The 25,106-nt window shown below is 42.1% G+C and overlaps 3 protein-coding genes across 3 annotated transcripts; 1 reads left to right on the forward strand and 2 right to left on the reverse strand.

Moving 5' to 3' along the window:
• Positions 1-5,014: 5,014 nt before the first annotated feature.
• On the reverse strand, positions 5,015-15,434 carry LOC128364512 (TBC1 domain family member 10A-like). Its single transcript, XM_053325055.1, has 9 exons — positions 14,798-15,434; positions 13,226-13,325; positions 11,477-11,584; positions 10,975-11,081; positions 10,758-10,872; positions 9,354-9,419; positions 8,658-8,847; positions 8,392-8,546; positions 5,015-7,536 (listed from the first exon to the last, which is right to left on the reverse strand). The coding sequence occupies exons 1-9, from the start codon at positions 14,977-14,979 to the stop codon at positions 6,979-6,981; spliced, it is 1,581 nt and encodes a 526-aa protein (XP_053181030.1). The 5' UTR covers positions 14,980-15,434; the 3' UTR covers positions 5,015-6,978.
• A 432-nt stretch (positions 15,435-15,866) lies between these two features.
• Positions 15,867-20,961, reverse strand: sf3a1 (splicing factor 3a, subunit 1). Its single transcript, XM_053325054.1, has 16 exons — positions 20,906-20,961; positions 20,712-20,790; positions 19,888-19,997; positions 19,581-19,788; positions 19,232-19,489; positions 19,066-19,140; positions 18,824-18,974; positions 18,535-18,731; positions 18,323-18,440; positions 17,915-18,222; positions 17,565-17,810; positions 17,272-17,479; positions 16,999-17,150; positions 16,476-16,577; positions 16,314-16,385; positions 15,867-16,214 (listed from the first exon to the last, which is right to left on the reverse strand). Exons 2-16 carry the CDS (start codon positions 20,757-20,759, stop codon positions 16,113-16,115), a joined length of 2,355 nt encoding a protein of 784 aa, XP_053181029.1. The 5' UTR covers positions 20,760-20,790; positions 20,906-20,961; the 3' UTR covers positions 15,867-16,112.
• Positions 20,962-21,084: 123 nt separating this feature from the next.
• On the forward strand, positions 21,085-21,336 carry ccdc157 (coiled-coil domain containing 157). The gene has a single exon (XM_053325900.1). It carries the CDS (start codon positions 21,085-21,087, stop codon positions 21,334-21,336), a length of 252 nt encoding a protein of 83 aa, XP_053181875.1.
• Positions 21,337-25,106: the final 3,770 nt, after the last annotated feature.

Genomic DNA, 25,106 nt, shown 5'->3' on the forward strand with positions numbered 1-25,106 from the left:
CGCAGAGGACATCCTCCCCATATGGCTGGGGGAGCCTGGCTCCAATACTAATCTGCTCCCACTGTTTATAAAATAAACAGGACCCCGAACACTAACCTAAAGGCTGCCCAGTCCCCTCCTCCCCCTCCTGCGCCCTGCACATCGCATCTGGTTGACCTGTGACCTGCGCTGTTTGAACTATGCTTCCTGTCCAGTGCAACATGTAAATGGCATAATGGCAAAAACTTGCACTGTAAGCACTTTTTATGCAGCGGAAGAGGGGATTACCAAAACATCCCAATGGAGGTGGCACATGTGGCAGCTGCCATCCCACACATGAGGGTTATAGCCCAGAACTTTTATTATGAGTCATATAAAATCACAATGCTTTAGTGGTTAATGAAGAGAAGGGGGGAAAAAAGTACCCAAACTCTTCAATGTTAAAATGCAAATGAATTTACATTTAGATAAGACTCTGTTAAGTGGTGTAAAGTTACCTCTAATTACAAAACCTGTGCCATTTAAGGCAGCAGCATTACCTTTTCAAAACAATTCTGTTTTCACACAGACACCCCCACCAGACACCCCCTCCCACCTCACCCACACACACCCGCCCCTTCTCTCTGGGAGCCCCGAGCCTGCTAGGCCCAGTGGTGGTGGAATGAGACGAGATAAGCCCATGGTAGGCCTCCATCAACACATGAGGCTTGCCAAAGCGAGTAGAGTTACAGACAGGCACTCCTCTGGGGCTCAGTGGGAGTGGGAGTGGGCTGGGGATGGGGCTGCTCAGACATGGGAGGCTGCTAATCTGCTCCAAGCCAGCCTACTGATGCCCACCATCTGTGTCTGTAACTCATCACCCACTGGCCAGGAGCCACCGCAGGCACACACACAAGTAAACAAACACCCGGAGAGAGCCATTTAATGGCTAATTCTCTACCTGGCTCTGTTAATTACTGATTATCAGTGCCACCCAAAAAGTAGAGAGCAGGACCCAGCGGAGAGAGGTAAGAGGGGATAATGGGGAGCCAGCTGTGAATAGGGCCCCCGTTACTTCAGATTGTTTCATCGTCCTCATTACAGAGGGAATTTTTGTTAGACCCTCAATCAGTACACAAGGTTATGAAATGAAAAAAACTGCGGTGACAGGTTTAATTACCACCAGCAGGGAATGAAGACAGAGTCAAGTCAACAGACTCCACAAGTGTCAGGAAAAATGTTCCTGCTTTTTATGCTTCATTTACTTGACAAGACTTCACAGCCATAATTGCGTACGCCTCTGGCATTACTGAGCCAGGGGATGTAGTGGGTTAAAAGGTCGTTGGATGGTTGGGGGGGGGCGACTGATGGAGATTAAATGAAATGCCTAAAACTCCTCAAGGAGTATGACAGTCACGCAGGTGTGCAGCACTTACCCCCACATAACCCCCACATAACCCCCACACACCCATCGTTTGTGGAGAAAATATCCTGTAGGTGTAGCAGCAGCCAGGTGATTAGCAGACACAATTACTATGCCTCACTTACCCTTTTACTATTCACCCGCATGTGTGAATCTCACTTGACAGAGAGAGCCTTGTTACTTCATGAGATTTGAGCCCCCAGAGTGGCAGGCTAGGTTGAGTTTGGCTGCACTTTTTAAAACTTTTTTAGTATATACTCTAAGGGATTGCACAAAAATGTTTGGGGGGCTGGCATGGAGTCATAAAAGGGGAGGGTTATGTACTTTTTTTCCTTTTTTGCTTAAGAGACGGTGGCCTAAATTTATTGGGAGCAAGGAAGGGTCTTTTTTCCATGCCCCAGATTTGTCCTTTTCTTAGGAGACGTACTGTTAAAGAAAATAATTACATCTAAACATGCCTTTTGTGTGTGCCATGGATAATAAAGGCCATTTATCATGTCTCTGTATTTGGGTATTTTGTAGTTGCTAGTTGTCACAGTGTGCCCCTTTTGAGAAAGTTAGCAGCGACTATAAAAAAAACATTTGTTCATATCATCATTTTGAGTTAACCTATAATAACATTATTTTTCAGCACAACCCAACCTCTTTTACTAATGTGTGAAGAAAACATTTCCTTCAGTAGCCACAATGCTTCTGTTTTTGCCCCATTAGTTTATGCAGCAACTGTGGTAATCAGTGTTTGTTTAGTAGCACTCGGTTGAAAAATAAAGCATAGCAGGTAAACAGAATGCGCCATTTGCAATGTTTATTATAATTTTGGTAATTGCTAATTATACTCCTAATGTGCAATTTGAGCTCTTTAAAAATACTTTTGCGTCAACATATTAAGCTTACAGTGAGGGTTTGGTTGGCAAATTAAGTTGGGAGGAGGGTGCTGCAATTCATTATTATTTAATGAATAATCTAGAAAGGGTGTTGTTTTAAAAAAGTCCCCCTCACCACCGCACTACTTTTTTTTTGCATGGTCCTTATTCCACTGGGAGTAGCCGGAACAAGAACTGTGATGACATTTTAAGTCGTTTGCTAAATGCACCCATGAGAATTTCTGGTTGTTATTCTATGTTAAATTTACCAGCTAAGTATGAACCATATATGTAGCTGTTCATGGACCATAAATGGAAGTCAAAATACACAATGGAAAAGGCATAGGTGCCAAAACTCCATTTCCAAGGTACAGAGAACCTTGTATATCACATGATGGAATAGTTGAGCCTGCAGGCACTGCTCCAGACCTAAAACATTAGCAGATATTATTAACATCATTCAACAGTAGTCTCTGTTTAGGATGGTCAGAAATAACTCACAGGGGGATATATTTACAAAGGTCTGCCTGGAAAAATGTCATGTTTCCATCTGAAACCAGTAAGCCCAGATAATAGCTTCAGACAATTAATATTCATGACATATAGAGACTGTGGAAATGAAAGACAGGTACAGAGGATTTGTTTTTAAGGTCTGGATCTCTCAAGGATCACAGTCATTCATAATGCTAAGAGAGGATAATAAGAGTGAGGGTCTTTCCTTTGGCAGATGAACATAAGATGTCTGCACTGAAAGAACAACACAGGGATGATTCAATTATTCAACCCTGGGCCTCTCACAGGGATCCATTCTCTTAATGCCCCATGCACAAAGACTAATGTTTTCCCTTGGCGCAATAAATAACTTTTTATTCCCACTGCCACGGAGAGTTCACCTGCACAGACGATCACAATGTCTGCCCTCATATTTGTTACTGCGGCCTTTTAATTTGACCTGAGCCAACCTGTCATGCTCCATCAAACGTGGGAATCGGATACCTCAGGAACACAGGCGCCTTTGCTTTGCGTTATGCCATCCCCCCCTGTGCCTTAACACATTGAGCCTGGGAGCAGAGAGAAAGTCACCCGCATCACATGAATCAAGCACTGTGACAGGGGTCCGTTGGGTCTGGGATCACACGGAGGATCACAAGTCTCTCTTTTTACTGCTCCCTCTCCCATCTCTATTAGCTGGGGATGAGAGAGTCGGGATGGCCCTCTAAAGGCATATATTTCCGTTGATGAAGAGATAAATCAGATCATTTCTGGAGTAAGGAAGGGAGCACAGAGAGTGCCTTCTTGGTCATCCCCCTTTGAGATGTAAATGGCACGGTGGCACTGAAAGAGGGCCAGGTGTCCGATGCAAAGAGGGAAAGCGTGACGGTGCATGCATTCCTGAGAGACCTCGACCATTAACTGTTGCTGTGCCTCATGTGGGCAAACATCAACAGATCCCATAATGGCTCATAATGGCCTTGGTGGAATGACACTCGAAAGTATGTTTAATAGCTATTGACAGGTGCTATCCTTCAAACAAACACACACCATACATACCTGTTGCACTGATAATATAACACAAATCTAATTGTAACTAAAGGACAATTCCCAAATTATACACAACTTGCTCTTGTAATCACTACTCGGAGCCCCTGATGACCAGAGGTCAACAGCTGCAGCTCACGCCTTGCTGGACGATTAGGAATGAGTTAGTAGGCTTACTGAGGTCATCAAGGTAGCAATTTGCAAAGAAGTCATTCAAGCCTGAGGCAAACACTTCAAATATCCCACACCTTAAGGTGGAGAAAAAGGGTATTTGGCAGTTCAAACGGTGAATTAAGAAGAAGAATAGCAACCTGTCATTAGTCTAAACGAGGAGAGGGACCAGGAATGACCTTTTGGGGGAAGTTGTTGCAGTTGAAGAGAAAGCTTTAGTGTAGAAAGGTCAAATACTTGTGTCATGAGTGGATCCACTCCTACAATGGCTGAACAATCTTTTTCTTTTCCCATTTCCAGGATGCTCAGAGAGATGCACACCAGACCGTGGGCTCCCATTTGATAAGATTTTGTACCATGTAGTCCTATCTGAGATGACAGATTTGACATAGTGCAGAATAACATAGCAGAGGGAAAGAAAATTGATCATTGTAAAGCCTAATGTTTGTCATTAGACCAACTTTGTCTGATAGTTAAATTATCATACTTTAGTCTAGTGGTTTCAATGAGTGTTGTTAGAGGATTTTTTAAATAAAAACAAATGTTATTATTCTCACTCAGAAACCCCCCCAGCAGTTTTAACTGAAGCTGGCGTGCAGACTGAACTTAAAATAAACAAGAAATGAACACTGAAAACACTGATTTCTGTCATTTTGTTCAAACGTAGAGTTGTCATGTCACCAGTCTTAGCTGCTGAATTGATACACATTTGCCAGCATTTTTACTGGTGGTTGCTTATTTCCTCCATTTTTGTATGTTTGAAAGTGGACCATAAAACTCTAGTTTTTAATGTAATTGTTTACTCATTTTGTTTGTGCTGACACGTGGATAAAAGTCAACAGTTAAAAGGTGGGTGCTGTTGTGTCCACTTTAGCAGCCACTGCTGAAGTCATTTAAAGTGATGACTCTGGTGCTCCATCTGCTGGTGAAAACAACACATGGTACACAACAAAGTGACAACCAGCAGAAAGCTTGATCAGGACCAATACATTATATACTCACAGTATGTGACAATAAAAAGTGAAAAATAAACAGGAAACATAAATATTTCAAGTTAGCTTTAGACAAATTTTTATTTGTAACATTTTATTTCATGATGCTGTGATACTGTACTGTGAATGGTATAATAATAATACCACTCTGTCTCCAGAGGAAGAATAAACATTTTCACTGGCAAAGGTTTTCCCCAAATTCCCCATGAACAAACTAGTTTTTTTCTAGTGTTACAAATGTAGCTCTAAAATATACTGCAAGGTTTGCAAATGATTCCAATGTCTCCTCTGCAGTTTCTGTAACTGCTCAATAAAATATAGCATTATACATTGAAAAATAGATTTCATTACAAAACAAATTGTTATTTTACATGTCTTATCTACACAATGAGCATTAAATTAAAATATAACATCAGCCAAATGTGAGGTGTTTAATAGAAGCAACTAAAAAACTATGACATACAGGCAAGTGATGGCTTGAAAGTGTGTTATTCTTTAACCCCCATTGGTTTTTATAAGTGACCTAAACATGCAGCAGAGGCTTTTTTTTTTTTAGATTAATTGCATACATAAACACATTTTACACAAGTGCTTATGCGTGTCAAAACTCCCTTTATCATTGTGATAAAAGATAGTAAACACACTTGAACTGCCAAAAGAAAAAGATTGTCTTACATTTTTTGAAAACAGCCTCACATCCCTGGCATGTCTCCGTATTTCCCAAAAAAAAGAGCCAAGTTCTCAACAGAAATATCCCAAAAAGAAGTTGCAATCATGTGATCCCTCTCGACTGTAGTAACAGAATAATCCTGGTCACAGGTAGCGGTTGTAGGTCAAACAACAGTCATGATCTGCTTTGGAAATTCTAGCAAAGTATACATTAAAAAAAAAAAACAGACAGAGAACACACTGTCCGATCTTGTTGGAAGGTCAGCACCATTAGGTGATTTGCAAGCACTCGCTGTCCAAGTTGTCACAGGAAACACATGCACAAATACATATATTATACAGATTTGCATTTGGCAAAAGACAGCTTCGAGACTGATTAGCTTTTAAGAAGGCAGGAATGTGTCATACAGTGAGGAATGTCTGCTGTTCTCCTCTCTGTTGCCAAACTAACTAACGTGAATTACTGCTGCTCCAAAGTGGCTGGAAGTGCCTGGCACAGTGAGTATTGAAGTTAAAACACAGCTCACTTTGAAAAAAAGTGGTGCACAAGCGAGGCACGCACAAACTACACATTTCATGTTTATACTTGAAATAAATAATTCTTTTTGCACGATCACAATGTGGTTGTTGCTCAATTTCACCAATTTTCAATTCAAATGTAAGAATGTCAAACATGAAATGCTCAAGGAAAAAAATGTAAGCGCAATCTCATAATAATACCTCCCAAACTGAGTCCTTAAAGGAATCCCAACCCTGCTGTGCTCAGTTTTACAAACAGGGAATGTAACAGGAAATACAGCTGGCACCTCTGCGAGGCCGCCCTCTAGTGGGCAAAGCCCCTAATGACATCAGAGAACTACAAAAGCATTTGAATTAGAAATACAACAACAACAAAGGACTACAATCACCGCTGCAAAATATTACAACTGAACTCAATAGTGTTGAATCTGAGTGGAAATGTATAGAAAAACTGCATAAGCTGTGGCACCTCGCTGTTCTCCCAATTCTCCGTAACATGTCTCCCTTGCAAACAGAATACTAAGACTTATGGTTAGAATAAAAGCGTCAAGCATCACGAGGAGCTAATATCAGCATCACGTGGACAAAAAATTGGCGCAAGCATCAAACTAGTTTTACACTGAGCAATGATGCCTTAGTGTATATCAATAATATTGTAGGCAAAATGGTGTCTAAGATGAATAAGTGAATACAAAACAGTCCAACACTTTATTGGCTGGTTGTTGGCTGAAGGGTGCTGGTGCTTCTTCCACACACACGCACACACAAACATACACGCATGCACACACATACACACACACACATACACACGCGTCCACACACGCACACACTAACTACGGTGGAGTTACAGGTATGTATCCTGTTCTGTGCTGCTAAGGCTTTGTGTGGATCGCTGAAGGGGCGACTCTTTGGTGGGGGAAGGGGCTGTGGGAGGTGCTTGCTGCTGGTGAGGTGAGTGCGGTTCAGTCTCTGGCGCGGTCTCTGGCGCGGTCTGTGGCGCAGTCTCTGGCGCGGTCTCTGGCGCGGTCTCTGGTGTCTCACTACGGACCGGAGGAGGGGCCGGTGGGTCGGAAGGTGGAGGTGGAGGACAGTCATTGAGGAGAGGGTAAGGGTTAGGGATCTCCTCAGTGAGCTGGCTTTTCTTCATGCTCTTCTTCTTCTTGCTTTTCTTCTCCTCCTTGCCCTTGTTCAGCTGTGCGGCCGGCTGGGGCACCTCGATTACGATGGTGGGGTTCTGTTGCAGGTCCTGGCGCCTGGGCGGCTCCGCCAACATGATGAGCCGGGCGCCGTGCATCCTGGGAGGCGATTTGAAATTGAGCTCACCGCGGTTCTTCTTCCAGCGCTTCAGCTGGGAGTGGTGCTCTCTCTCCACGTCTCGCGCTGTTACTGGAATCTCCAGAATCTGCGTCAGGAAGAGACACATCATCAGGTCACAGCCAGAGTCATGTCTATCAATTTCAATGGAAATGTGAGGCAAAAAAACAAAAACAAAAGAAAAGTTCTTGGTGGAAAATATGATTCTTTCATGTTCAGTTATTGTATTAAAAATGTGAACTTTGTCAGAAAAATGCCAAAGGGCGTCTGGCTGGTGGGTTTGCGTGGTCAACCGCAATCAAGACAACCCAACACATAAGAGGGGGTATTGTTAGCTTGGACAGAGAGTCACACAAGGCTTGGCAACGTAACCAGACACCGTCCAGCCAGCACTCAATCAATTTATCTCTGTGTCACTTTAATTCATGCTCTTCTATTCCCTTGGCTGCATTTGTGAACACTCATTGTTCTCTGTCAGCTCCATATCCACCATGACTGACACAACCCTCCACTACTTCATCAAAGGATTATGTCTGTGGAATATGACTTCTTGTCATCGACAAAGGCCGCCCATAACTTCAGCAAAACCTCAGTTTATGCCGACCAAATGTAACGCCATTCATGTTGAAAAACTGACACGCAACTAAAGGGAAGTTTCACTTTTTCAAAATGTACTACTTCTCTATATCTAACACATTCAGTATGTAATTTAGAGTTTGTAATTTGCAGTTTTCATGCACTTACACTGCAGCATTAGAAAAAAACAAACAGATGGAAATATATTATGAGGACTGTGAAGAAAATATGGGAATTATTATGCATGTTTGCCTGTACGTATCGCTGTGTGTGACATACAGCTTTCAAGATATTTATTGAACAAACTAATTGAACTCTAGTCCTACATTAGAATATTCTCTAACACACTACTCCTTAATATTCTTACCTCTCGGACAAGGAAGCCCTCCTGCATGTATCGGGGCTCTATGGCTCTGAGAAGCTCCATGGTTTCATATTGGCCCTGGCAGGCCTTCAGCTTCTCACGGCTCCCCAGCATGCACTTCAGCAGCACCAAACCCACACGGAAGATGATCTTGACTCCTGAGGAGGGAGAGGAGCGAGGGGAATGAGTTACAGAGTGTGATGGTCATGAAACAAAACTTGAACAAAATAAGGTACCACTGTGAATAGAGTGCTATAAGGCAGGGTTACCATCACAGAGGAACATGTCCCAGACTCGCAGCACAGAGGCCCAGGGCAGCGTTCTGGAGAAGGCGCACATAAACCATTCGGTCATGTAGAGGATGGGGTCGATCTTGTGTTTCTCCAGATGGCGGAAGGCTAGCGGCGAGACACGTCGCAACAGTGCGAACAGGATCTCACCATCTAACTGTATAGCTTCCTGAAAGAGACACAGGTAGGAAAGCATTAAGAGAGAAAACAAAAGCCATTGTGCTCTGTATTGTTGAGGCTGAAACCTGACATGCATGTACATGTTCACCTATTAAAAATAAACCAGTTCAAATGCATCATATTGCTGGAAGTGTTTGTGTGCATGATAAGACAGATTTTGTAACACTTTCTTTTGCAGCTCTGCGCTTCCACGAGGAAACATTTCATGAGTAAATCTGGTTTTCATTTTAAATGAATTACGCAATAAGAAAGAAATGCTGTTGAAAAGAAGACACCAGGCAGAATTAATTACAGAAGATATGTTATTGTGATGTAATTATAGTATCAAAAATTGCCACATTGCTTCCATCTGCAAAATGCACTATAGTTTTAGTGTAATTGCAGTAAACTCTAAAATAAGAGCTAGTGTCTTGTAACAACAAACTGCAATCGAGTAATATCCTCCTTCTGATGTCATCACACATGGCAGCACTATAACACGTGTTTCAGTCTCACCAGGCCAGGACTGTAGTAGCCAGGAAGGTACTTCTCACAAATTTGGACCAGCCCCCAGAAGGCATCCTGTGGAAACACATACAGATGATGTCAGGAAACAGAGGGGAACAGTTCATTTTACAGGACTTTTATCTGTCTGCTCACATGGAAGTCAACACTGGACACTCGACTTTGATAGTAAAAGAAAAGAGCAAATATATTTTTAATTCTTCCATAATAAACATTGTGGAGAGAGAGAGAGAGAGAGAGATAAGTGACTCTGCATTTACGGAGTCACTCAATCACTGCTGGAAATACAACAAACATGAGCCACATTAGGACACAAGCAAATCAGCAGTATCTAAATCCTCAACATTCTCTTTATCTTCAACATATCCCAGTTGGTTAATTTTAACTTCTGCTGTAATTCTTCCATGACTTCTTCCATCCGTTTGTTTGCATTTGGATTATGTTAACATACTTCCTGAGAAATTCTTCAAGACACATGCGATTATTTTTGTACTTTCTTACATCCAAAACACAAGCAGCTTTAGAGCTCTGTGACTCTCAAGTTACTTTATTCACGTGATACTTGCCACAGTGGTCGATAATTACAAACAGATATAACTAAGTTAGGAATGATGAACTGAAGCTGAGCATTAAGACTTAAACTGCTGAGGATATCAAATCAAACATTTTTAGAGATGATCCAACAATACTCAATTAGTAAATGACTGTTTATACGTAATATTATGACAATCCTTGTAAATTCACCAGGCGTGCTGTTATGATGTCCTAATTGTTGATCTATTATTCAGTAAACAGAGCAGCTACCAAATGTTACTGTAGATTACATCATCTGTCTGCAATCTGTTTATCAGCTATTCAGCACTAAAATACTTTTATCAAGACCACACATGATCAAATAAAAAGCTTTGTCTTTTAGTACTGGTGCAGACACCCAATAAATACATAGCATTGTTTCTCCCTTTACTTTTCCAGCAGTTGGAGAAACAACAGACTTTTCTTGGTTTGAGAAGTTGCAGCATTTATTGAGTGACAAGCAGTAGTCTGTTTTGTACATTTACTGCCAGACTAACAAGCTACTGCTAACATTATGCACTGTCTGATTCCTTATAGCAGCTTTCACATAGATTTCCTTTAAATGAGAGAATGAAGAAAGAGAGGATTCTGGGATTTGATGCACTACTCAGCGACTCTAAACAATTACATGATAATTATCATTCATATCAATGATCATGTGAAATTTTAGCAGCAGTGCTCATAATTCTACAGCAGCACACGAACATAGGAGAAACACTGCACAGCCAAGACAATATTACAGGGTCTACCGACATATGGTGATAGCACTTTTACGCCAAGGGGTGTAGTTTTTGTGGAGTTTGTGGTGGAGGGAGGGCATACCTCAGCAGGCATATGCATGAGCAGTACAGCAGCAATGGGGGCCTGAGCTTGGCAGTATCCCTCCTCTGGTCTGTACAGAGTGTAGGCCTTGAGAACACGGAACAGGTCCTGCTGCCTGCAGAGGGTCACGACATGTGCACACACACAAAATAGTTAAGATAAAGTCAAAAAAATAAGTCAAGCAGGACTATGTCATGAGTTCCTGTGAACAGCTTACCCGTGTCCTCCCCGTGCCACAAACATTTCATGGAATGGAAACTGTCTATGAAGGTCTTTCTCAATGACATCAATCCATTTGGGGTCTCCTGGTTGGCTATCCAACTCCTGACAAAACACATGGAGGACACTGTGAGATCTGTTTTTTTCCAAATTAACATTATTGATAACAATGTGCTTTCAAATCAAACAATTCAGAGAGTGGATATTTTCCAAATTTTACTTATCAGTGAAATACTTATTTCTTGTAAAGGTTTGTATTTCATTATTTGTATTTTGTTAGCTTTTAAACAGCTGTTCATTTTTAATTTGTAAACTAACAGCACTAAAAGTGAAGTGGCACCAGTCTCAGAAAACCACATCAGGGTTCTCGGGTAAGAAAGTAACACTGGTTCCCACCCACAGTTTCAGTTACATTTTCAAATGAATCTTAAACATGAAACGAATCCAAATATGGATTCAAAGCAGCTGTGACGAGGAAGTGAAAGAGGAAGGTTTCGGACCTGAAACTTTCCATGGTTCTGCTCTCTCTTCACTTTCCCTCCTGACAGATAGAGCCACGCGCGGCCTCGGAGCGCGGGAGGGATTCCTTTCTGGCACCGCAGCCTCACCTGAGACACAGAGGAAGACGAGTTCACCAAATAAACCAGGACACAAAGCCAACATACAGTCTGTGATGATGGTTTGCCACAAGCCAAGAATGGCATAATGCGAGCTGGTATGTGTACTGGACTTCCTTTCTTCACACTTTTTCACACAGTCGGTGACACTTACTACAAAGTTCTCGCTGTCCTTAAAGTCTCAAAGACAGTTGCATCAGATAAGCTGTGGTTGTGACATAACCAACAACACTTAATACTTGTTTTATATAAACACAGCAAGTAGGATGTTTTAGTTCTTTGACATCTTACAGGAGAAAAAAAGCACTTGGTACTAAGACTGAGTGGAGCCATCGTTAATGTTATTACTTATATCTATATGTTTCCTATGATGACAAGGCAAAATATGTTTCTGTGGAAAAAGGTTTACTGAAAATTAATTTTCAGTTTTATATACATGTGGCCTGTAACTGATCAAAGACCTTTTAAAGCTGTGATAATGCCAACATTCCTGAGATTCCTGGGAGTTTTGTCTAATATCACTTCCATTTGATAACCAAATACAATTTCCTGACCTCCATAATCATTTTAGAGGAATCTGTTGGTCTCAATGAACTGATTTTTTTTCTGTGTATAGAGATGTACAACCTTCTTACTTTGTTATTATTGCGAGTACAGAGGAAGTGATACAGGACGTATACGGTATGACAGGGTGAGATGAGGACAACAACAAATACAGATAGGTGCATATTTAACATGCCCTCCTGTTAAATGCAGAGCTGTGCAACTTATCATCACCTTGTAAACCAGAAACATTACTTGTGCAACGTGTGCCAGTTATAATTCCTTTTACACAAGCCACTGCTGACACAACAGACTGGTTGACCTGAAGTGAAAACATTTATCCTTCTGTTACAGTCTGTAATTGACACTGCTACTGCTTTTTCTCACGTTAACATTTCTCTACACCCTTTTTCTGATAACACTTGCCCACTTCCTTAAAGAGTATGATTTCTGTCAAGTCACTGTGAAGTAAAGTACAATAAGAGATTAGAAACCCTGACCTTCACTGCCTAACCTTTGCGTTTATCTACAAAACAAGCAAAAGCAAACTGCTTGCAGCTCAATTCATTTTTCACTCTGAGGAGCTGTTCTGCTCTTGACTACAGCTGCAGTTCATACCCACAGCGTGTTTTGCGCCTTGATTACAACGTTTGTCATGAAGTCAACACAGCCCCACCCTGAATCTGAGACTGTCAATTTGTCACATGGTGCATGGTGTGATAAAGGGATGGGTCGTGTCCTGTCCTGCTGACTCATGGAAACGGGGTGAAGTTGCAGCTCCGTGCAGAATTGCTGACAGCGTTTTGCACAGAACCAGCTCGGCAAGTGAAGCTGCAAACAATGTGTCCACAGCGGTCTCGTCCTTGTGCAATCAAATACTTTAAACATCTGCCTTGTCTGATCATGTGTACAAAACTAAGCTGTTGCCTGGAGACAACAGCGGTAAAGCTGAGACACCAGCTTTATAGTAACCCAGTAGAAAAACTGAACCAGTTCCGATGTGGCTGATCCACATGACTATCACCATACGTGTCAATGCAAACAAGCTACTTGATGTTTTGCATTATTGAGTTCACACTTTGCGCTGACCTTATTGAATCTCTTGATCATCCACTTGTCCCAGTGGCTGAGCATGTCCAGCCACTTCACCTCTCTTTGCCGGAGCACTTCTGGAGGCACATCCTGAGCTCTGGAGACACAACACAGACAAGACAAGAGTAATCAATTCAACAATTTTAAACATTTTAGCAATATTCAATCAAATGACTCATTAAATCTTAACTCATTCTTATTTTTGGAGATGCAGAATGGAGCAGGTAGAAAAGGTTTATACACTGTCTAACAGGTTCAGCCTGAACTAAACTTGTAATAACTTAAAATAAACAACTGAATAAGCACAAAGAAAGACACTTGCAAGGAGCTCTATAAAAGAGGGCGTAACAAAACAAAGAGCGGTGCTCAGATCGTCAGACCAGCGTGTGTGGCCATGGCTCATGTGCAGGCAGTAAACTGTGCCATGAAATGAGTCAAAAATAGCAACCACTAGACTTGTTTTGAGGACACAATAAAAGATACAAACGCAGCTGAAGCCCAGTCAATGGTAAAGCCCGTTTAACCTCAAAGGGCTGCAGTGAGTATTTGTCTTTCTTGTGATGTAATTTAACTTTAAACATTTACAAGCCGCCGTGAATAAAATTAGAGACCGCACATAATATTCTCCAACTGAAGGAGAAAACGTAGGCAGCTTTAACCTACATTATGAATGAGGTCTGATGCTTTACTAAACTATGTAATTATCTCATCAGCACAGGCCTGTGATTGTAGGGTTCAAGCTTCTTCAAAAGACAGTTTCTTTTTTCTAGCATCCCTCCTTCATTTAAAAGAGGCAGTAGGCTATATGCTATGGATCAGCGCAATAGGTTATACTCCTGCTTCAGCTTTGAAAGACCTTCAGCATGATGAGTTACTTTCAATGACTGCCAAACAGTGCAAGTTAAACCCTGGGTTTTGGGAATACCTATAAAACTGTGAGCCAAAAGAGGCCCTCTAGTAACAGGGCACCAGAGCTGAGGCTCCAAGTCTGCCAAAACTCCAGAAAACAGGAAGCTCCCAGCCAGCCAGTGCTTGGCACAACTTTCATTCAGTCCTTCCACTATTTCAGTGCTGTAATGCAGGCTTCAGGCCCCCAGTGGAAAGGGAAGAAAGACATAAAGTCCCTCTTAGAAAAAACATTCTGCAAGTTGCCTCAAAGGCAATGAGTGAATTCATTCAAAAACAAACGGGACAGTGTGAATAGTTTTTTCAGCTTTACTCCACAAAGAGACTATGCTGTAAGTAATATCTACACGAGAAAATGGTTTGAGGAAAAATGATGGTCCTTGTTTATCTATCTTGGTCAGCTTGCCACTGGTGTTTATATTAGCCTTGAGTCAAACACTGGGTTTATAACCACAGTGTGCCACGCAGCTGGTTGGGAGCTGTGTTGTGCAGAGCCACCCAGACAACGAGTCATCTTAACTAGATTACACTCTCTCTCCATACTCTCTACTTTGCCCTAAGTGGATTACAAATGTCATCCCCATATTATAGTGAGCTCGGGAGTACTAGACGAGGCAACACTGATGGAATGAATTGGACAATTACGAGTTGAAACAAACTTACGATGCCTCCGTGTACATCTGTGCCCCGCCAATAAATCCATATTTGTCAGTTTGTCTGTCGCTGGTGAAGCCGTTGATCTCCGAGTCGGATCCAAAGGAGCTTTCATCGTCAATGTGGCTGCTGCTGATGGTCCGGATACTCCTAGTGTCCACCGACTGACGGCCGTTTTCTATCCTGGCCATGGTAGCTACTACACAGCTAGCTGGTTAGCCAGACTAGCTAACGTCAGCGAGCTTGTTGACAGCCCAAAGTCAAAACTGCACCCCAGCATATGTTGTCCTATCAAACTTCATCGACGCCATTATGTTTCTCGATGTAAATTAAGCTTTTCACCTACTGTTAACTTGCTAAATATCATCTAATGTCAGTCTACAGCTGGCAGCTCATAGACATCAAAGAGCTAGCTCGGTTAACTTGTCAGATTTAACATTAGCCAGCTAAGTTGCTAAACTTAGCCTCAGGAGCTTGTAACGACACAACCCAAAAGTACATCTATATTGACCCACCTTCACCAAACTGGTTTTATATTATCAGCTTGTTTTGCATAGTTCGCTATTCACTAACTAAGTGCTAGTTAAAGGACTAGTTAACGTTAAACATGGTGACGGCTGGCGGTGGCTCGGTCCTGTCCTGTCATCCCGAGTGCGCTGGACTGATTTTGGCTCGACCAGTCGCCCTGGGGTGGTTGGATTTCTGCCTTGGCTCAAACTCATGGTGGTGTCGCCCCTAGTGGATGCTCTTGGAAGTGATCTTAAATCTTGAGAAACTTGCCTTCCTGTCCTGCGCTGCGAGTTTCATGTCTTTAGCCTCCATAATCCATCAAATTAGATTTAAAAATGCCAGTAATAACACCAATCCAAAATGTACTCCAGGGCAAACCTCCAAGTACACCATCAATTTAATCAAGACGTCCTTTTCACTCCAGTATTTACTCTGTGCCTTTGCTGCAGTGGGTGGTCTGTCTATCAAGGCATTCATCACGTCTGTTAATTACATTGTTATTCACCAGTTTTTAACCTCAGTATCAACATGAACATAAAAAACATAAACGACAAAAGCAGACTGTGATTTTTTCCCATTCCTTTATTTAATGAATTATCATTATGGAGAAAATTTAGAGTTGAGTCAATGGTGTAAAGCCATGCCTGCCAGGCAGTATACTTAGCACATAGTCACATTTAAGTATAACATTTTCTTCTCACAACTTTGGATGAAAATTACAATACAATTTTGAATAATATCAGAAAATTAAAATGACATGACAGGAGTGACAAAACATCCATGGTACAAAATCATAGTACTCTTGGTGCAGGGATCACTTCTTTCTTCCACCTCTCTCCTTCAGTGCCAGGTGAATGACTGAACCGTTGCTCATGTTGTAATAAGCCAGAGAGTTGGAATCCTTGATGAAAATGCCCTGCAAGTGGAAAAAAAAGTATTATTATTATTAAATCACTCATTAACATAAATGTGCACATGACGTCCCATTTTCAATGAGGTCAGAAGAAAAGTTTACCTCATACTGCAACTTCTGTTTTCCTGCTGGCATGCCTGTGGCTTCATGGATTTTGACTTTAATAACAGACACCTGAGGAGACATTGCATTTACACATTTACTCGGCAGTTTTTACAATACAATTATTAAAAACACAGAAACAATAATGCAAGTTCTACATACCTGGTCTGTGAGAGGGACAGTGAAATTTAGCACTTGGCCGTTCAGCTTCCATTCCGTCTTGTCCTGCATGTTGGGGACTTGCACTTTAACTGCCACAGGACCCTGGAGAGAAAAAAGAAATAAATCAAGGCTCAAGTTATGATAGAGAAACTTACAGCAAGATAGTTGGATGCACATTACCAGACCCAATCAGTATTTTGACTGTACATTACAGGTAAATCTACATTTATTGCCAAAGATGCTGACTTGCTGACAAAAAGTAAGAACTGAAAATGTACACATTTCTACATTCATAAACATTACCGACACACACAAGACATTAGCAATTCATAAACATTCATTAGTTGTTGTCTATCAGTACATTTTATTTGATGATCTGTCAATGAATTTGGGGTCAGCAGAAAGTTTCAATCCTGTATTGTGAATTTTGTCTGCATGCAGATCATACACTTTGGAAATGGACAAATGGCATTGGTTAATTTCCAACGCGACAAATTTTCAATACATCACTGCTTTAACATACCTTGTTTCTACGAAGGAACTCCTCCTCTGGAATAAGGTTGTCCTCTGTCTTCATCTTCTTGCTGACGGGCTCATCCTCATGAGGTGGGGGTGGGTGAGCTGGCGGTGCAGGAGCGCTTGGGGGTTGTGGCACTGGAGGAGCGGGGACAAATGCTGGAAATAGAAGGGGAATAATTTCATTTAAAATTATGAGGAAAAAAAAGTAACAAGTATTGATTTGCTTAACAATGGGTTATTTATTTTCAATGTGATAATTGTGTGGAAACTTTCGTACCAGTTGGGACAACCATGGGAGGTGGTCTAGGGGCCATGATGTGGGGTCCTGATGGCGGCATTGGAACCACATTGATGCGAGGAGCAGGAATCATGGGCGGCATTTGTGTTAAAACTTGTCCTGGTCCAAGGCGCACCACAGGAGACACCGGTGGCCTTGGAATTACAGGTACAGCAGACAGAAGAGTGGTGCGCACTGGGGGTGCCATCTGTCACCAAGCACATTAGTGTGTTATAAAATAAAGATAAATAATTTAATCTGATTATGGATGAACTGCTTTTCAAGTAACTTACAGTGGAGGGTGGTCGAGGCACTTGCATCGGAGGACTGGGTTTGGGCATATTGCCTGAAGACGAGGGAAGGGGAGGCTGGTGATGAATTTCATTGGGCTTGCTTGGACCAATTTTCTCTTTAGTGTCATCCTCTCCCACCAGCCCTTTGGCCTTGTGAATGGCTTCAATCTGCTCTTGGAGAGTGATGTTGGCCTGTGCTGCCTGCTGAGTACGTGCCATGCTTCCTGAGTGGCCGTCCCAGGTAACCTGACCACAGAAGGACAAAAAGTTACAGAAAAACCCCAAAATAATAAAAATCAAACCAAGTTACATGTCACTTTTGTACTATATAATCCCACAGCTGTACTCACCTTCTCCTCTGGCTTCTGGATTTCTTCTTCTCCGATCTTCTTACCGATGGCTGTCTCTTCCACACCGAAGATATCGGTACGTCTCTCGGCCAGTTGTTTCAAGCTACTCTCAATATCCAGACCAGGAGCGTAGACCTCATCTTCGGTCTGCCTCTCTCTGATGCTGCGGTCCCTTTGCTCCAGCCAGCGTGGATCCAACAGACCAATACGCATGTGCTCTTGCATCTTACTGGCTGGGATCTTCTCACCAGTAATTGGAGAGATGAGGTACTCATCCGGAGTTGTGATTGGAAGCTGAGGCTTGGAAGCTAAGGAGAGGATGGCGTGAGATCAACACACATTATAAAAAATGTTATAACTTAAGAGAGGCGAGTTGGACTTAGTATTTAACAAGGAAGCATTTGTTACCTTTGGGGTCGTAGTCTTTGCGAATAATAACCTGGTCTGGGGTTGGGGGCAGTGGGGGTGGCATCGGGTTGTCTGGTGGCAGTGGTGCCTTCATGCCATCATCGTCATCATCAGATCCCTGAAAAAGGCAGCAAAGGAAAATTATTGTTACCAACAATAAATAATACAATACAAAATTGCCTTGGATCATTTTCTTTTCAGTGTTTTCTTACCTCATCCATGTCCTGAACCTGTGTGTCTTGATCAGGCTGTGAGGGATGGCCTTCATTCCGATCCTCACGGTCATCCTCCTCATCCTCACTTTCAACCTCCATCTCCACCTCCTCACTCTCTCCATACTTCTCATAACGCTCTTGGATTAGGATACGAGCACCAAGCTCCTCTGGTGTGGTAGGTGGGGGGAAGTGGCCTGTGGAAATACAGATACAAATAAAGATTATTAATGAATTATACACATTGGACTTGCACTTTGAAATCTTATAATTATTGTGGGTTTATTACCTTGCTCATTGGGCTGGAAATCAACCGTCTCAACAACTACAAAGTCATGCCAGTCGATTTGGGCATAAGCCACCCGCTCTTTCTCTCTTTCCTCCTCCTCCTTCTTTCTCTCACGCTCCTGGAACTTTGCCCATTCAACACGGTACCTCACCTGGTGGATGTGCAGTGGGACAGCTGATTAACATGGGCAACAGGCTGTTAAATGCCTCATTTGAGCAACAATCACAGTTAAAGGTGATTACCTGGTCCATAACCTCTCTTGGATGCTCAGCCTCTCTCTTCAGCTTGGTCAGTAGGCCTTTAGGAGGGATCAGAATCTACAGGTTGAGAGACAAGAACAAAATATAGTTTAGCATCACAACAAAACTAAAGAATGAAAATAAAATCACAAAAGGCGCAGTTATTCACCTTAGTGTACTGCTCAACTAATTTGGTGAAGTAGTTGAAGAGGCTGTGCTGCGGCCGCAGGAAGTCAAACTGGTAGTTCCTCTGTTCTTTCTGCATGAGCTGAGTAAGAAACTGGCGGCCATTGCGGGCAACAAACTGGGCAGTCAGCTTGACAACATCCAGATCAAATGCTGAGATTGATGGAGGATCTGCAATGAACTCAAACTCAGGAGGAGGTTCTTTGGGTACCACTGTCTCCTGAATCACCTGTGACTGCACCTTTTGAAGCAGGAAAAAAAAAGTTAATGACCCCAAATAATGACTGGAAAACAAATCAAATGTAATCGCACAACAAAATGAAATTACTTACTTTTTGAGGGAGCTGCTGGGATTGCTGCATGGCCTGCTGCTGCATAACCTTAGGTATAGCTGCAGATGGTTCCTGCGCTTTGCCCTCCTTAAATTCATTAACCTTATGACGGTAGTAGGCATGGTATGGGTCGCTGGGGTTGAGGAAATTAAACTTTGGATTGTTGATTTCATTCTGCCGGATTCTTGCTTCAAATTCAGGCCCATTCCTGTGAAATGACAAGGTAAGAGTTGGTTTTTCTCATGGACATAAAAACCAGTAGATTCCAGCTGTATTAAATACATTTGACACATCTGGAGCAACCAACCTGGCCACAAAGCTGGCTGTCTTGTCAACAATGTTTCGGACTTCAGGAGGTGGATATATGATACCAACGATGGGTTTGGTGGCCGGGGTTTCTTCTGGTGGTGCGTCATTCTGTTGACAAGATTTACATTTGTTAGGATTCAGTATATAAGACTGCTTAACATAGAATTAAAAAAAAACAAGCTCCGCAACTTAATATCTTTCAGACAGAACTTTACTAGGACAATGTTAAAATAAGCACATATCCCCAAAGTTATCGCTGACTGAATATCAACACTAGAGCCTTCAAGTACTTACAATGCCAAATCACACAAATACTCACATATCAGGTCAGGGTCTTTTGGGGGGACATTACATAGACTGCTACTTACGTATCCTTAACTCTTACTCTTTAACCAACTTAAATCACTGACCCAAAAATATCACAATTTTCCCAATTGGGGACACGGTCTTCGTCAATGAAGTGATTATTGTATTCTCCTAACTATCCTAAGTATAAGTATTGTCCCAAAAGTAGCCTCTAACAGACCATACACACCCGCACACTTACAGCTTAGGTTACATTTTATTTGCTGAGGTTTGGACTAAACATTTCAGATATTAAAACTAAAAAACATTAACACCCCTACCACCAAGCTAATAAAGGCGACTACAACTCGGCATTTAAAGCATACAAAATATAAGAAAACTCTACAACACTATTATTTCTAAAACACGATAATCTGGATAATACATAGACCTCACTATGACAGTTTTCACGGTATACTACTTCATTGTGCATGAGTTTTCTAGCATGCTAACTTTAGCTAGCAGCGGCAGCATTACCTTGATGCCAGGCTCCGGCTGAACAATTTGAACAGGCCCAGGCGGCATGGCTGTGTCTTTGTATCAAGCTTCAAGTCAACTGTAAACAACCAACCACAAATATCCGTTATATGCACACTTATGTTTTCATGTATGTGTTATCGAGGCGGTTAATCGCAGCTAAACGACTGTTTTTGTTGTAGTTGAATACTTACTGCGTCGCGGTGTCGTTGACCCCGCTCTTCAATGGAGACGTATTGCTTCCGGAAACAAGCCGCAAAGCATCATGGGAGTTGTAGTACTTTTTTAAGGTTGTCACGGTGACGTGATGTCAACAAGCTACACCTTAACTCCCATTACTTTCAGAATACACATATAAGCCAACTTGTCAGAAATGAGTCAGTTGTTAGGTCGTCAAGACTGCATCGATAGTCTCCGGAAAGACCTCGTCGACCTTCAAGGAGCTATTCTGGACGTCTTTTCCAGAACCGGACCGGTCCACTTTTCCTCCTGGAAGTTCCCGGACAAACTCTCCTGTAACCTGGACTTGGTAGCCCTGCTGGAGCGGTATGACTTTGTGGAGGGAGAGGATGCATTCAATCAGCACTCCCATATTGTCTTATTGGAGCTGGTGATTGACAGGTAAAATAAAGCTTAATCTTACATCACATTCAGAAATAAATAATAAGTCTTAGTCTAATTTATCCCCCCCCCCCCTCTTCTCCCTAAACAAGAATGCAGCTTCTTATACAAAGCTTTAATGCTTATGTTGAGCAACTGAGGAGCAGCTACAAGAGAGACCAGACCCAGCAGAAAGGATACCTGTCAGTTGGTCTTGTGGTCAGAAACTATTGGAGTAATTTAGTTCAGCTTTCAAACATTATGGTAGGCACGATATTTATCTATGTGGAAATAACACAGTTAAAAAGAGTGACTATGTTGACTTATATATTTAATTATTTATTGGCATGTTTTCTTTATTCTGTCAGGGAATCTGCAAAGACATCAAAAAACAGACAAAAAGTAGGATGTTTGATTGTGGTGACACTGGGACAGTGTCATCTTCCTCCCGCCAAATCAGCTCAAGGAGTGAATGTTGCACACAATGCTCATCTGCCTGGTCTTCAATAAGCTCCTTTAAGTTTCTCCCAGAGAATCATGTTCCCTCCAGCCCCACTCACAGCACCCCATGCTCCCCTAAAGCTGACAGCCACAATGTAAGCTCCCAGACAGTCGAATCGTCCCTCGTCCCCTGCAATGCATGTCATCAAGTGCAATCTGTGTTGAGAAAGACAGGAGATGCCTTGATAGAACTGTTTCAAAGTGAGGGCCTGCCCTCGTCACTGCAGCCGCTGTTAGTAGCTGTGGAGGACACTCTGGAGCTGGGCCAAATGACAGCAGGTGATGTTTCCCAATGGGCCAATGAGCAGCTTAGAGATATGCGGCGGCTGGCAAAACATCTACAAGATGTGCGGGGTACGGTACAGCCTCTTGGGGAAAGACTAGCGGCAGCAGAAGCAGATCGGGAGAGATTCAGGTCTCAGATGGAAAGAGCACAGAAAGAGCGAAAGCAAGAAGTGGAAAATCACCAATCCAGCATGGTTAAGCTGGAGTTTTCGTTGCAGAAAGCACAGAGATCCGTGAAAGAAACAGAACAAAGGTTACGAGAGGAGCAAAAGCAAAACAAACGAGGTGCAGTAAACTCACAAATAAATATTATGGAAACACATTGAAATCACTTTTAATACTGTATGTTTAATCTTTTTTCCGTAACAGAAACTTTGTACCTGGAGGAGAATAATTCCAGACTGAAAGAAAAAGTAGCAGAGCAACAAGATTCATTACAAGCACTTGGTGAGGACATGAAGGATTTCAGTTTTCCATCATGTCACGCTTCTTACAATGTTTATATTTTTCAGGAGCCTGTTGAATTAAAACCCTTGCCTTAGCTATTCACACAAAATAAACTGATATGATGTATGATGGACCATTTATTCTGTGGCAGAGTGTGAGAGGAATGATCTGCAGGAGAAAATGAGGGCCTTGCATCTAGAGGAAGAGGCCTGTTGTAAACTTCATGAAAGGATCCAGCAGTTAGAGAGTCAATTCTCTGAAAGTCAGCTACTTCTTCACAAAGAGAATGCCAAGTACCACAGCGCTTGCCGTCAGCAGGAGGTCAGTCACGACTAACATCAGATTATTTCTTGTATTCGTTTTGAGACCTTGACTGTCGATACCGGTAAATGATTCACATAACCATTTACAAATAGATTTATGTGGGCGTTATTGTTTTCTCACTGTGCTTCCAGTCAATGCAGGCAAAGCAGAAATCTTTGTTAGGGAGAGTGGATGCTCTCGATGAAGAGTGTGAAGAGCTGCAGAAGCAGTTGGGAAAAAGTGAGGAGAGACAGCTCAACCTGCACAATCAGCTGCAGCACATGTCGGAGGAGAAGGAACAATTGCAGGCTCAGCTCACCCGACAACAGGTTTACCAGAATTCTTTCATACCCAACACCCATTATTTCATATGACGTTCTAAAACTTAGTCACCCACTCTGTGGTGCTTCTTTCCAACAGGACCTGTGTTTTGAGCTCCAAAAGGAGAAGCAGACACTAGAAACACACGTGGGCGAGTTAAAGGACAGTGAGGCTGAGCTGAAGGAATATGTGCAATCTTTAAAGGAGAGGGAGCGGTTTTTGGTGGCTTTCCCAGTGCTCAGCCCTCCGGCTCAAGCTCAACCACAGAGTAGGCAAATATTTTATTTTCCTCTGTCTTGCAACAGTTTTTTACACGATAAAATTTACCTGAGTATACAATACCAGTCAAAAGTTTAGGCATTTGTCATTTAAGCGTATGGGAAGGTGTGTCTAAATATTTACAGATATTTACATATCATTGCTGTTTACCTTCCTCTGCATGAGCTGGCTATGGATTTTGGAATACACAGAGAATCTTCAGTGTTAATTTGACAGAGTTTAAATGTCCCTAAATACACACATTCACACTCTAGCAGAAAGGTAAGCTTCAAATTGCAATTCTTTTTACACAATGGTGACTGCAAATTATTTAAAAGAGTGATTCTGTATGAATTATTTGGAAAAGAATCCAGTCCCAATTTCCTCTTTTTTGATTACTTTGGACAGGTTGAATGTTATCATGTTGCTCTTTGCACTTTTACAAGGTACAGGAAATGTTCTTTTGGATATGGAGCAACAATTGCAGGCAAACTGCATTCGAATAAGAGTTCTGGAGCAGGAGAATGCTGCTCTGCACAGCAGCATTGTGAAACTGAGGGAAAGAGAACAACATAATGCTGTCAAGGTAGGGCAGAAATGTGTGAATTACATACACTACCGGTCAAAAGTTTTAGAACACCCCAATTTTCCCAGTTTTTTATTGAAAAAATCTTTTCAAGCTTACCATCTTGGCCTTTTTTCCTACGGTATTTCTGGCATAGCTTGGCCTTATGTTTTGGGTCATTATCTTGCTGTAGGATGAACCCCTGACCAACTACGTGTATACCAGAGGGTACTGCATGGTGCTGCAGAATGCTGTGGTAGCCAACCCTGGATCCAGAAAAACAGCCCCAGACCATCATGCTTCCTCCTCCATATTTGACAGTTGTCACACACTGACAAACCATCCTTTCGCCTACTCGACGGTGTACAAAACTCCTGCATGATGAACAGAATATTTTAAGTTTTGATTCATCAGTCCATAACACCTTCTTCCAGTCTTCAGTAGTTCATTGGTGGTGTTTCATGGCCCAGGCAAGCCTCTTCTTCTTATTCTGACGTCTTAGCAATGGCTTTCTTGCTGCAACTCGATCTGTCAAACCTGCAACTCCAAGTCTTCTCTTCACAGTTGAGACTGAGACTTGCTTACTACGACCACTATGAAGCTGTTGTCCTGTGAGCTGCCTACTTGTCTTCTGACTCTGTTGTGGCTTTGGGTTTGCCAGACCTCTTCCTTTCAGAGTTTCCCCCAGTTTCTGAGTGCTTTTTGATGGTGAAGGAAACTGTACTCACATCTTGACTTTCTTTGTAATTTCTCTGTAGGAAAGACCTACTGTACATTTTTAAGTGTTTTTGTCTAATTTTCAGTTTTGGGTAACCTTACCTTTTTTTTAACCTCTGGCAGTTCACCACTTACCTTTGTACCATTTCAAGCTGTTCATTGGACTTGAACTGCTTAAATTTCAATAAAAAACGGGAAAAATTGGGATGTTCTAAAACTTTTGACCAGTAGTGTATGCATGAACTGTCCATTTAGCTGCTACATGTTGGCTTTTTTTAGATGTTGTCGGGATCATTGTAAGTTACATTAACATTTGTTTGCCGTGTTGTTGACGACAGGAAACTTCACCTCAGCAGACATGGAGCCTCTCTCTACCCAGCACACCAGTAGAAAAGCAA

The sequence above is a fragment of the Scomber japonicus genome, chromosome 9, assembly GCF_027409825.1.
Source record: "Scomber japonicus isolate fScoJap1 chromosome 9, fScoJap1.pri, whole genome shotgun sequence".
Taxonomy (NCBI): domain Eukaryota; kingdom Metazoa; phylum Chordata; class Actinopteri; order Scombriformes; family Scombridae; genus Scomber; species Scomber japonicus.

Bases quoted from the DNA above. Each gene is read 5' to 3' on its own strand.
- ccdc157 (XM_053325900.1), top strand. From the start codon at position 21,085: ATGAGTCAGTTGTTAGGTCGTCAAGACTGCATCGATAGTCTCCGGAAA.
- LOC128364512 (XM_053325055.1), bottom strand. From the start codon at position 14,979: ATGGCCAGGATAGAAAACGGCCGTCAGTCGGTGGACACTAGGAGTATC. The intron at 13,326-14,797 runs GTAAGTTTGTTT...TTGTGTCTCCAG, and splicing joins CAGATGTACACGGAGGCATC to AGCTCAGGATGTGCCTCCAG. The intron at 11,082-11,476 runs GTCCGAAACCTT...GTGTTTTGTCAG, and splicing joins AGAACCATGGAAAGTTTCAG to GAGTTGGATAGCCAACCAGG.
- sf3a1 (XM_053325054.1), bottom strand. From the start codon at position 20,759: ATGCCGCCTGGGCCTGTTCAAATTGTTCAGCCGGAGCCTGGCATCAAG. The intron at 16,578-16,998 runs GTATGTTAAAGC...TTTTCTCTCCAG, and splicing joins AGTTCCTTCGTAGAAACAAG to GGTCCTGTGGCAGTTAAAGT. The intron at 16,215-16,313 runs GTAAACTTTTCT...TTCCACTTGCAG, and splicing joins AACAGAAGTTGCAGTATGAG to GGCATTTTCATCAAGGATTC.